The sequence below is a fragment of the Myotis brandtii genome, unplaced genomic scaffold (assembly GCF_000412655.1).
Source record: "Myotis brandtii unplaced genomic scaffold, ASM41265v1 scaffold157, whole genome shotgun sequence".
Classification (NCBI taxonomy): Eukaryota; Metazoa; Chordata; class Mammalia; order Chiroptera; family Vespertilionidae; genus Myotis; species Myotis brandtii.
Window position 1 is genome coordinate 3360327 of NW_005355708.1, and position 14243 is coordinate 3374569.

Consider the following 14243-nt stretch of genomic DNA (forward strand, 5'->3'; position numbering starts at 1 on the left):
AGTAATTTTGTATATACACACACACACACACACACACACACACGCACACACATGTGAGATTTCTAATGTTTGATGAAATATATGTTTGGATGATTGATTTTGACTCCACATTGAATGAATTCTTACTTTTATGACACTGAAGGAAATAACATACACACACACACACACACACACACACACACACACACGAGTTATGTTCTTTAAGCCCAAAGCTTCTTTGGTGGAGGTATACACAGTGGTGAGAACACAGGCTTGGGAGGTGGGAAGCCGTGGGTCATCTCCATCTGAGCATTGCCACCTTGACCAAGTTACTTAATCTCTTCAAATCTAGGTTTTCTCTTCTGTTAAACATTGATAATGGTATCTATCTCTTATTGGCCATAAAGATTAAACAGGAAATGTATTTAAAGTGGAATTAAGAAAAATTAAACACAGAATATTAGATAGAACTCAGTATTGGGAAGTAGTACATACTGAGAGATGTAAGTTAAGGAACCAATTAGCAACAAAACTTTTAATGAGTTTAGCCAAACAATGCTTTTGAGATAAAGAGTAGTAAAAGCATAAGTTCTTGAATCAGAAAGCAGTGGTTTGAATATACCCTATACATACTGTGTTATTATTCTCAATGTTAAACAAGAATTGTAGAACATATAGAATAGTTGTAGATATATACCATGTAGTGTTTAAATAAACGTTAGATACTGTTGAATAGGAAGACCACATATTTTTAATGCTGCCAATTTATACCAAATTTATTTTTCCTCCAGAAATATTTAATAAACAATGCAAAAAGTGGAGAAAATGCATTGCTGGCTTGGTTTGGTCTAGAATGGGAGTTTCTTCTGGTGTCTCTATTTGTATTAAAATTGTATAACTCAATCCTGGAGGGAATTTTGGTCAATATATTTTTTAAGAAATCATGGAAACCTACAGAGCATTAGAGAAAACCAACCGATGATGATGATGATGATGATGATGATGATGATGATGATGATGATGATGATGATGATGATGATGATGATGATGATGATGATGATGATGATGATGATGATGATGATGATGATGATGATGATGATGATGATGATGATGATGATGATGATGATGATGATGATGATGATGATGATGATGATGATGATGATGATGATGATGATGATGATGATGATGATGATGATGATGATGATGATGATGATGATGATGATGATGATGATGATGATGATGATGATGATGATGATGATGATGATGATGATGATGATGATGATGATGATGATGATGATGATGATGATGATGATGATGATGATGATGATGATGATGATGATGATGATGATGATGATGATGATGATGATGATGATGATGATGATGATGATGATGATGATGATGATGATGATGATGATGATGATGATGATGATGATGATGATGATGATGATGATGATGATGATGATGATGATGATGATGATGATGATGATGATGATGATGATGATGATGATGATGATGATGATGATGATGATGATGATGATAATGAGAGAAAGAGCAAATATATCTGATGTTGAAGGGTTAACAAAAATAGGAATGTTCCTCCCATAAGAAAAGGCTGTGACATTCTGTGTGTTTGGCATATGAATGAAATTAAGGAGAGGTTTATAGAATGCAGAGAGATGAACAATTTCAGATGAATAGAAGTATTTTGTGCAAAGGAATCATCACAGTTAGGCAAGACTTCCCAAAACACAATGGCTTTTCTGCTTTGAACAAAAGAAAACTAAGTGTTCATTGTGGACCGGTTATGGACCCATTGTCATATCAAACCCATAACATACAATATTTCATCTTTTCTTATTATTTTTCAGCAGAGAATAAGGAAATTTAAAGAGATTGAGTACCTTTTAGGATCATAGATTTACAGTGGAGCAGAGAAAGCTGGAACCTAGATTTGCATGATTAGAAAGTTGACTCTCTTTCCCCATAAAGAAATTACTTCCTGTTTTTTTTGGCATTGATAGCAAGAAACGACATATCTTCATATCCATCTGTATTCCCATATCTATTTGTATACCTGTGTTCACATCTGTGTCTATATCTAATCTTTACCTAATCATCTATATCAGGGGTTGGCAAAATATGACACACACACCCTTTTATTTTACAATCTGCAAATTAGGAATACTTTTACATTTTTAAATGTTTGGAAAAATTAAAAAACAATATGTTATGACACACAAAGACTCATATAAAACTCAAATTTCAGTGTTAACAAATGACTTGTTATTGGAACCCAACCACACTCATTGTTTGCACATTTTTAAAATATATTTTTATTGATTGCAGAGAAGAAGGGAGAGGAAGAGAGAGATACAAACATCAGTGATGAGAGGGAATCATTGATCGGCTGCCTCCTGCACATTGGACTGAGCCCGCAACCCAGGCATGTGCCCTTGACCCATGTGCCCTTGACCGGAATCGAACCTGGGACCCCTTGGTCCGCAGGCCGACGCTCTATCCACTGAACCAAACTGGTTAGGGCTGCACATTTTTCAATGGCTGCTCTTGTGCTCTGAAGGCAGGGTTGAGTAGTTGCAAGAGAGACCACAGGGTCTAAAAAGTCTAAAATATTTACTATCTGGCTCTTCAGAGACAAAGTTTGCTGCTGCTTCATTTACTTTTGGCCCATGATATTTATACAATTACTTTACTGAAAGAAGAAGTCTGGAAGTGACAAATCCTCATAAATGTTTTCCCTGAAACCTTTCCCAATTACTCTCACTTTTTATCACTCAGTTTCTTTCTTGGTTTGCAATTGGCTGCCTGTATTATTTGTTTACTTGTTTATTGCCTACCGTCCCCTGTAGAATATGATCTTTAGGGGCAGAGAAATTTTCTGATGTGTTAGCTGTTATATTCCCTTTACTCTTGCTATATGGTGAGCTTCACACATCATTTGTTGAACGCATGAATGAGTCCAGAGATGGAGTAGCAGCGCTCTGAAATGACGTTTCGTTTCTCTGCAAGGCTCTCCTGGAGTGTGATGTACGCTGGCTTCATCTTTATTATGGCGATTCTGGTGGCTCTTGTTGTAAAATCTACCCGTGTTGTCGTCCTCACTAGCTTTGTGGTGGTCTTCATGCTCATTCTCCTCTACGGCTTGTCTTTGGTGAGTTGATGAATTTAATCAAATTCTCTCTCTCTCTCTCTCTCTCTCCCTCCCTCCCTCCCACCCTCCCTCTTCTTTTTCTCAGGGAAACCTACCCATTATTTATCACTAATTCTGATCACACCTGTTCTTTTCTGTTTGCAGTATTTGAGTATTTACATGAGACCGTATCTAGGGGTGGGGAGGGAATGGACAAAATATCATACTATGAAATCCTGTCCTTTAGTATGCCACTGATGATTCTCAGAGAAGTAGATACTACCTAAAGTGTTTCTCTTCTCTCAGATAACTTTAGCTTTCATGATGAGCGTCCTGATAAAGAAACCATTCCTTACCGGCTTTGTCGTCTTTCTGCTCACGGTCGTTTGGGGGAGCCTGGGTTTCACGGCGTTGTATAGGCATCTCCCTGCCTTTTTGGAATGGACGTTGTGTCTTCTTAGCCCCTTTGCTTTCACTGTCGGGATGTCCCAGGTAAGAGCTGATGTAACTACTTCATTTTCTACAAAATATTTAAAACACATTCCCTCTGAATAATTCATGCTTCGGGTGCTAAACATTAAAATTCCCATCTACCTTGGCAAAGATACACACAGAAGGTATAGAAAGGAGGTGTATGCTTTTATTTTTCTTTCTCAACACAGTTCGTTTTTTTTTTAAGTCCCTAAGTGCCAACTAATACTCCATTACTGATGCGGTTCTGCTTTTACTTTTAATGGGCTGTCCCATTGAAGAGGCATCTAAGTTAATGCTCAAGAAACATGACCCTTAATATTATGGCCAGTATTTGAAAACCAGGAATTCCATGGAAATACATTTTTACTTTTTGATGGGCCAATTTAAATGAAACTAAGCCTCCTCTCAGAAAATTAATTCTAGTTATGACAGCATAACTATAAATGCCAAATGAAGGATGATGTTACATATAAACTCATTCTATCTTGCTATATACTAAGTAATTATTCTGTTTTTTTCTCTTACCACTGAAGTATTTGCACTCCTGCATGGTTTCACTTTCAAATCTTGCCCCCTGTCCAGAATGCTCTCTTCTTTTCCCCATCCTAAGCTGGATGCAATCCTATAGGCAACTCAGCTCAAATATCACCTTCCTTGAGTTTTTACTTCTGCCTGGAGGACTTGCCTGCTCTGCCGGTGGGTCTCTGAGCTTTTTATACCTATTTCCATTAACTCCTCAAATTGCTTTGTGGTTAGATGGTTCATTGTTATCTCTTCCCTTAGCTTAGAGCTCTGTGAAGACAAGAATTATGTTCAATCCCAATGTCTATAATCTATCTATATACATAAAAGCCCAAGTGACCGGCCAACTTGCCGGTACTATGATGCGCACTGACCACCAGAGGGTAGATGTTCAACACAAGAGCGGAAACCACAGGCATGGAAACATGGAACAGACTGATGAATCGCAGAGGGAAGGGGGCAAAGGGGAGGGCGGGAGGAGATTAACCAAAGATCTTATATGCATACTAGAGGCCTGGTGCATGGATTCATGCACCAGTGGGGTCCCTCGGCCTGGCCTGCGGGGATCGGGCCAAAACCAGCTATCTGGCATCCTCCAAGAGGTCCTGGATTGCAAGAGGGCACAGGACAGGCCGAGGGACCCCACTGGTGCACGAATCCATGCACTGGGCCTCTAGTAAGACAATAATAATTCTTGATGCTCCGTTTATCCTTTTAATAGTCTATGTATTTTTTTTTTAGCTTATACATTTGGACTATGATGTGAATGCTAACACCCATTTGGACTCTTCAAGCAACCCAAACCTAATAATAGCTACTTGTTTCATGTTGGTTTTTGATACTTTTCTCTATTTGGCATTGACATTATATTTTGGCAAAGTTTTGCCCAGTAAGTAGATTCATGATTGTGACTCAACACAATTTCATTCATTGCATTTCTTTAATGGTCTACACTTTGTACAAGAATAAAAAGTATATCATTAATAATATTAATATTGATTACAGATTGAAATGATAATATTTAGATATAGTGGGTTAAATAATATCTATGGTGTATTGACTATAAATTAGCAAGCATTTTTTTCAAAACTTTAAAAATAAGCCTAATGGTATTCTGCACTGTGTTTATAAAATAACTTCCTAAGATCTTGTTCTACCATAACACTTTAGATTGTTTCTTTTAAAAAAGAGACACTTGCGCCTGGCCAATGTGGCTCAGTGGTTGAGTGTCAACCTATGAACGAGGAGGCTATAGGTTTGATTCCCGGCCAGGGCACATGCCAGGGTTGCAGGCTCAATCCCCAGTAGGGGGTGTACAGGAGGCAGCCGATCAATGATTCTCTCTCATCATTGATGTTTCCATCTCTCCCTCTCCCTTCCTCTCTGAAATCAATAAAAAAAACATTTTTAAAGACACAGACACTTGTAAGCGATGAAGGGTAATTATATTATTAGTGCACGTGTCAGAACTAGATGAAGAATGCTACTGCTATGGTGACTGCAGTCCTTAAAGTGGTGCCTGACCCAATATTTAATTGCCTCCCATTCATGTAGCTGAACATGGACGTCGACATTCTCCCTGGTTTTTCCTGAAACCCTCTTTTTGGTTTCAACACCGAAGAGCTGACCACGTGGCCCTTGAGAATGAAATAGATTCAGATTCTTCATCCAATGACTCTTTTGAACCAGTGTCTCCAGAATTCCATGGGAAAGAAGCCATCAGGTAATGAAAGAACTACCTGGAGATGCAAATGAAACACCCGTCAGAGACCAGAGATCTATCGGGCAAAACCCAGATATGACAAAGGTTTTCTTCGGTGTCCTTCTTGTACCCACTGATGTCCAGGCTGCTGCCCTCAGGAAGGGCTACCCTCTCTCTTGATAACATTTTGTTTTCTTACATTGTCAGCATTTACATGTACTAATATCTGTGGTTGAGCAACAGCCATCCATGAATAAATAGTATTCATATTTCCACTTTCTTCATGAGCTCTTTCCATTGTTCATGCTTGGCTCTCTTTCTCTGCCTGCTGTCTTTGTGACAGACGCAGTCACCTTCTCCCTGGTTGTTTTCACCCCCTTTTCTCTGTGATTCACTCTGTCCCTTTCCTCTTTGCTTCCTGGTTAATACAATGAGAAGGAAGAGGCAGGTGAGGCAGAAAGGGGAAAGAGACCCTCCAGTCAGTGGATGTCTCAACCGTCTGTCCACCTCCACCATTTCTTCAAAACATTTTTGTCTTTTTTTTCCAGAATAAAAAATCTTAAAAAGGAATATAAAAAAGGAAAGCATGAAAAAGTAGAAGCTTTGAAAGGTAATAAATATCATATGTAACAGGCGGGTTGTTTTCAAGACTGTGTCTCAACTGTGATACTCTCTTGGCAGACGAAGAACAGATAGTCCAGCTATTATGATGCTCCTTTGTTCGAACCCAGTATGTTTCCTTCCGAGTAAAGGAGAAACCACGTAACTATTTCAGAAAGTCAGATGCAACCCTGATATCCTATAGGTTTGAGAGATGTGTGATAGGATCATGATATTGTATTTTCAGCTCACCACATTCTCTAATCCAAAAGCTATCTTCATTGTAGTCAGCCCATCTTTAAAGACAAAACTGCTTTAATCCCCCAAATTGTTAATCATAGAATAATATATTATGGTAATATTACACCTATAAAATGTATATCATAGCAGATACCATTTTAAAGAAAGGATTTTTGGGATGGATTTTGACTATTGCTAGCCAAATATACCCATATTATAAAAACGTATAAAAATTTCAGAGAATGTAAGGTTACTATGTAAGCTCTGAGTGTAATTTTTTTTTAAATACTGCCAGGTCTGGTATTTGACATATATGAAGGCCAGATCACTGCACTCCTTGGTCACAGTGGAGCTGGGAAAACGACCCTGTTAAACATACTCAGTGGATTGTCGGACCCAACATCAGGTAAGAAGACAATTATCTAATGACAAGAACATGGGCAAATGAATTAACTGTGCATTTTTATTAGTTAATTTCAATAGTAGTTTCATTAACTACTAGTCACACTCAGGTATTTAAAAGTTTTAGAAGTTTCTTCAAGTTATTCTTGTATAGATTCATGTTCTCTTTATTTAGGAAAATCTTTTTGGTTTAAATACTTCCTGGTAAGTAGCTTTATGTTTATGAATTGGCACCCAGCTGGGTCAGATGTCTTATGAACATTACATTTTTAATTAGTCAATAGTGTATTCCCTATTAGTAGGCCCAATATCTTTAAAGGACTCTAGTGATTGACACGCATTGTTTTTTCATTTAAAAATATCTTACATAAAGCAAGCATGCAACATTACCCTGATGTTAACTGTCTACCTTTAACTTCTAGGTTCGGTCACCATCTACAACCACTCACTTTCAGAAACGGCTGACTTGGAGACTGTCAGCATGCTCACTGGAGTCTGCCCGCAATCCAATGTGCAATTCGGCTTCCTGACAGTGAGGGAAAACCTCAGGCTCTTTGCCAAAATAAAAGGGATCCAGCCGCAGGAAGTGGAACGAGAGGTAGATTCCGAGTTAAATGTCATGCAGCCATGAGGATGAAACTGTTTCCCTAGGAAATTCTAAATGCACTTGTGTTACTTCTACCCAGTTCACCCTCTAAAGGGCAAAAAGGCCCCTTATAATGAACAGACAAATGATACTGTTTTTTTTAAATAACCATTCTGGGTTTTAGACCAAATAACCTTTCTTTGGTTTAGGTACAACAAGTTTTACAGGACTTGGAAATGGAAAATATTCAAGACATTCTTGCTCAAAATTTAAGCGGTGGACAAAAAAGGAAGCTAACTTTTGGAACTGCCATTTTAGGAGATCCTCAGGTAAATCGAACTAAAATTACCGGTAAAATCAGATTGAGGGCTGAGAAACTATTGTATTCGGTCAGACTTAATTTGTAAACGCAAAAAGCAAGAGAGCAGTTATAATGGAAAATTAAGTACTGAGCTATGTCTCCAAATACATGTTGCTTTTTTAATGAAATTTTGCCTGGGAGGGGAAATGATTTTATGTGCTTTGGTGCTGTGCAGATTTTGCTACTGGATGAACCAACCGCTGGATCAGATCCTCTCTCAAGGCACCGTGTGTGGAACCTTCTTAAAGAGAGGAAATCAAACAGAGTCATCCTCTTCAGCACCCAGTTCATGGATGAGGCTGACATCCTGGCTGGTGACTCTTAGGTTTCTTGCATGTACCTTAGTGAGAAATCAGAGACACATGTGGGATATGTATAGATTCATTCCAGCACAGTTAGTTGCCATGGGTGTGACTGCCATGAGAATCTTTCACCCATTTGAGCACCTACATCCCTGAGTACATTGTGCCATGGAAGTACTCTGAACCTATTGCATTGGTTGTAAAATATATAGCTATTCTCAAAGATATATTATGCTTTGCCCTGGCCAGTGGGCTCAGTGGTTAGAGTGCCGGCCTGTGCACCAAAGAGTTGCAGGTTCGATTCCTGGTTAAGGGAACATAACAGGGTTGTGGGTTCTCTCCTCATCCCCTTGGTTGGGGTGCATGCAGGAGACAACCAGTCAATGTGTCTCTCTCACAACGATGATTCTCTCTCTCTCTCTCTCTCCGTACCCTCTCCCTCCCTTCCTTCCTCAGGTGAAGATTAACAACAAAAAAGATTAATAACAACTGCCGTTCATATTGACGTTATTCAATATGAATGTCAGTTGGCTTGAAACAGATCCTTTCAATGTATAATTTTTTCTAAATATACTAGTACTAGAGAATAAACTGACATGTCATTTTAGTGACTGTATGACAAAGAAAGTGGCTTGCATATGATCAGGATTCGAATGCATCTGTTTTAGTGGGTCATGCTTCTAAAATACGTTGCTTATTAATGAATTTGTTCTTTCATATTAATAGTGAAAATACAGCACCTTAATGCAAGTTATTTTATTTTATTTTTTTGCTTTTAATACTTAGACCGAAAGGTGTTTATATCTAATGGGAAGCTGAGGTGTGCAGGCTCGTCTCTATTCCTGAAGAAGAAATGGGGCATCGGCTACCATTTAAGGTACGACCTCACCGTTGGAGACAGGTTAGAACATGTTGGAAAAGCTGAGGGCAGGTGATATCAACATTGAGCGTGTGCAAGTAGACTGCACAACTGGTGTGTTCATTTCAAGAGATCTGTGTTAGAACTACGCCCCGGGGCTCTTTTTCTTAGCTAGAGTGAAGGATATGAGGGGTTGCAGACATGAAGACTATAAGGATGATTAAGCGACGTTTAAATAAAATTTTTGGAAAATATTTTCACAACACTTTGTTTGCTAGAAGAAACGTATTGATATTCCAGTCCCTTCTCTTATCATATTTCATTGCTTATTTGGGTTTATTGTGACAGTTTCAATAGCCTCCTCTCGGTTCCCCATGAATTCATTTTCTCCTTCATTCTCTCCTGTTTCCTTCTCTTCCAGATCATAGTTATTATCATTATTAAGTAATGTCTGTCACTTAATAAGTATTGGCTATGTCTTAGGTACTTGCTAAGATATCGACATTTGGAATGCTCATATAATCATATTTAAACCTCCAGATAACTTTAAGATGGTATTATTATTCTCCTTTGACATGTCAGAGAGTTTTAATAATCTGCCCAACTCATTTATAATCTTGGGCCAAGATTACAGGTGTAATATGAATCACCCCTATACTCCCACTAAAATATTAATATTTCTTAAAAATAATTCAAGTCACTTTATCTCCAGTGGTTAAATGAATCCTCCCATATTTACTCCAGGTGCTTGACCTGATCTAGCCTACCATTCCACCATGATTGCTTGGTACTACCTGATTGAATCCGTACCTTCCAACTGAAAGGAACTGCCCACTGTTCCCTGGGGTGTTCCATAGTGTTGTGTTTTGTCTCTGCTTGAGATAGGACATCTGTTTAACATGTCATCCTCCAACCCCTTCAAACCACGTTCCAATCGTATCCATTCTTGAAAGTCTTTTCTGAGTGTTTTCTCCTTGAAAAGCACCCACTCTTCAGGAACCCTGAAAGTGTTACTTTGAATTGTTGTCTTAGGAAACTTTATTAATTTACTTGATTCTCAGTAACTTCATTTATGGAGTAGCAGCAATAATGCCTGCTTTGCATTTAAGACTAAAGATATTGAACGAATGAGTAATTGACAATGTGCAAAGCACTTAATTGAATTGACTCAACTTCCTTCTCCCTCACTTATTTTATAATATGCTTTACATTATATTTATATTATATCATTATATATTTATATTTATACTAGAGGCCCGGTGCACAAAAATTTGTGCACTCATGGGGGCGTCCCTCAGCCCGGCCTATGCCCTCTTGCAGCCTGGGATGTCCACCTGTTGACTTAGGCCTGCTCCCTGGGGGATTGGGCCCAAGCTGGCAGTCAGACATCCCTCTGGCAGCCTGGCAGCCCTCGGGGGATGTCCACTTACCAGCAGGGAGCAGACCTAAACTGCAGTCGGACATCCTCAGTGCTGCTGAGGAGGCGGGAGAGGCTCCTGCCACAACCGCTGTGCTGGCAGCCATCAGCCTGGCTTGTGGCTGAGCAGAGCTCCCCTGGGGCACATCCACATGCTGGTGTGTGGAGGGGGTGGGGCCTGAGCCCCAACTGGCCGTTCCCAGGAGACTGAGGGCATCAAAGGGCGTTTTCTGAAGGAAGGGGGCTTCCGTGCAGACAGAAAACAGTGAGCGGCCAATTTACAGTCTTCTAAAGCTCATGGGTCTCACAGGAAACGCAGATTTTAATTTGTATATGTGAAGTCACAGAACCTCACCAGAAGTTTTACAAAGCTCTATGGACTCTCCCACTAACTCCACGCTCTTTGTCTTTCATCTAATTCTGGGATATAGGGGTGCCCTCAAAGTCTAAGTGCAGTTTTAAATTTTAATCACTTAAGAAGTGTAAATGCTACATACCTACAAAACACATCAGTTGAATATTTACTTATTAAATGTGTTTTACACTTGGCTTGCTGATATTTGGATGCTAAGCTTTTCATTTTAATTTTTTTTTAAAATATATTTTATTGATTTTTTACAGAGAGGAAGGGAGAGAGATAGAGAGTTAGAAACATCGATGAGAGAGAAACATCGACCAGCTGCCTCCTGCACACTCCCCACTGGGGATGTGCTCACAACCCACGTACATGCCCTTGACCGGAATCGAACCTGGGACCCTTCAGTCCACAGGCCAACGCTCTAACCACTGAGCCAAACCGGTTTCGGCTAGGGCTGTATTCTTATTTGGTATCTTAGTGCTTAGCACAGGGCCTTGTAAGCACAAAATAGCTTTTTCTAAAATGGATTTTTTTAGGTTCATGTTGTCAAAGTCAATTGTGATACCCTTGTCATTCTATAGCTTCAGTGTAATTCAATGCATGTGACTAATAATGGGCTTGCTCAAATCCAATGATTTCATGAAGAACTTTGTCCTCATAACAAGACAGACCAGCTTCAACTTGAATACATTTTGGACCAAAAAAGAAGAAAAGATCACATCAGCTAACATATTGAGGGTTTCCTTAGTGCAAAGCCCTGTGCTATCTCATACATATTTTATTTTGTTCTGTATTTTGAGATCCTTGGAGAGCTTAGTATTGTTCAGTCTCACAGATGAGAAAACTGATGCTCAGAGACATTAGACCTGCATTCTGGAACAAGGATCAGTAGAACAATCAAACCATGTTCTTAATGACTATACACAGTACCTCTGTTTTTGTTTTTCCCATGTTCAAGTGCTAGTTTTTGCAGGACTCATACATTACTGCAAAGGGAGAATTCAAAGTTGAGTTATTGAGCAGGTGGAAACAAAATTAGGCATTCCCTCCCACCTCACTCCAGTCAAGGTCTAGCCGAATATCTCTTTTCTCCAAATAATAATCCTTGAGTCACGTTCTCTATCTCTAACATCCCTTACGCTCGTCCCCCTGCCATGTGGTACAGATTATACAGTTTGGACTACATTGGTGTTTTTATGTCTCACTTCGTTCATTAGGTTATACATGTTTTGACTCATTAATGAAAGGATGAGCACATACTACAATTGTTTGTAGAGATAGTGTTCGAGAAAAATAATTTAAATTTACTCTTTTTAAATGTTAGTTTGCATTTGAATGAAATGTGTGATCCAGACAATATAACATCGCTTGTTAAACAGCACATCCCTGATGCCAAATTAACAGCACAAAGTGAAGAAAAGCTTGTATATATTTTGCCCTTGGAAAGGACAAACAAATTCCCAGGTAACAGAACGCAGAGACCACAGAATGGTTTATATTGATGTTACAATAACCTTAGTTCTTTTGCATTTGTTATTGTATTGCCTAACAATTAAGCCTAACATGAAAGCATAAATCTCGATTTTCTAGAAAATATTTCTTAAATAATGGGGATTTCCACATATAAATTTTGGGTTGACACAATCAATCTATCCATAACACTCTTCATAATCTAACAATTAAATATTTTAAAACATTAAATAAAATATAACTTATTTCAAAATCCCTCACATATGTAGTTTTCTAAGAATAAAAAAAATAACTTTAAAATTTTATACTCAAGAAGACATGGAACTATATATATACTGTCTAGACTATTTTATAAATAAGGGAAATTCTATATCATAACTGCTTCTGATTAATGCATTCTATCACATGAATTTTCTATTTTTTAAAATGTTATTATCAATCTCATTACAAATCATATTCTTTTGATGCATTTTTGTGTCTACCTTTAGACCTTTACAGGGATCTTGATAGATGGTCTCACCAAGGCGTTGAGAATTACGGTGTTTCCATGACAACTTTGAATGAGGTGTTCTTGAAGCTAGAAGGAAAATCAGCTATTGATGAATCAGGTAAAAAAAAAAGAAAAGAAATTTAAATTTTATATTTCTGTGCAGTATTTTATCTTGAAAATATACTTTGAATAATGAAACGACATGCTTTTGGAGTCTAATGATTTAGTCTTGTCTTGGGAAAATGTAGAACAGATAGAAATGTATTTCTGTTTCCTACCCCCTTCTCTCAATGCTGGCCTCCTATATCCTCTTGAATATCCTATTTTTGTACCAGGCATTTTTTAAAGCTTGTGGACTACAGCAGTGCATAAGACTAAATCCTTATGGAGCAGACAATATTTATTATTATTATATTTATTATTATGTACATAATATGATATTGTATAAGAGCTATCGAGATAAGAAATAAGAGTTGTAGATTGACAGTTGCTTTTCTTGTAGTATTTTGATGACATCATTCCAGTGTCTTCAAGGTTCCATTGTTACTGTTGAAATTTTTTCTGTCAGTCTAATTGCCATCCTTGGAAAGTGTTCTGCCTTTTCTCTCTAATAATTCTAAGGTTTCTGGTTTACTATCTGTGTCTACTCTTTATTGCACTTTTTCACTTTGATTTTCTATTTTTTTCCTTATTGATCAAATGGGGTTTTATGTTTTATCCTTTTTTAAGTTATACACTTGATATCTTTTCTTAGTGGTTGGTTACACTTACCTTTTAATGTGCATTTAGCTTTCTGAAAGTCTAGAGCTGATCAATTTCTCTAGGCTCTTCTTCTAAAAGACATAACTTTTATTTTCAACCATGGCTATATTAAAAAATCTTGTCTCCACCAATTTAATATTCCCAGAGGGGAAAGGAAAGGGTTCTATCTATATTAAATTTTCTAGCTGGGTCAGAAATACTAAGATAGTTTATCTATTGCAATGATTAGATTCTTCTTCTTGGCTAAATATAAGTTTCTTTTCATTTATTTCTCTAGAATAAATTAAGTCCTTTAAAGCTGTAGACACAGAATTTTTTTCTTCAGAAAAATACAAATTTTTCTTTTATTATATCACATTTTTTCTTCTTGTAGTGTATCTTCCTTTCTTTTTTTTTGCTTCATTCCCATTTCTGTAATATGTGCTCAAGTAAAACCATGAGTTAGATTAATTGTATCTTTGTCCAAGACTCTCGACTCTGACACCATGTGGTGAGTAGATAATCTTAGGGAAATCTTAGGCACATCTAAAATGGCACTTTATAAATTATTGATTTTATATTTTCTAGATAT

General features: G+C 37.8%; 1 protein-coding gene across 1 annotated transcript in view; it reads left to right on the forward strand.

The window, feature by feature from the left end:
• The window catches only part of ABCA9 (ATP-binding cassette, sub-family A (ABC1), member 9), a 52011-nt gene that overhangs the window by 15429 nt on the left and 22339 nt on the right, over positions 1-14243 (forward strand). Inside the window, 12 exon segments of the mRNA XM_005861819.2 lie at positions 3007-3148; positions 3434-3619; positions 4865-5012; positions 5678-5846; positions 6374-6435; positions 6961-7071; positions 7490-7665; positions 7863-7982; positions 8190-8328; positions 9103-9193; positions 12275-12414; positions 12909-13028. Of these exon segments, the coding sequence (XP_005861881.1) occupies positions 3007-3148; positions 3434-3619; positions 4865-5012; positions 5678-5846; positions 6374-6435; positions 6961-7071; positions 7490-7665; positions 7863-7982; positions 8190-8328; positions 9103-9193; positions 12275-12414; positions 12909-13028 (1604 nt within the window).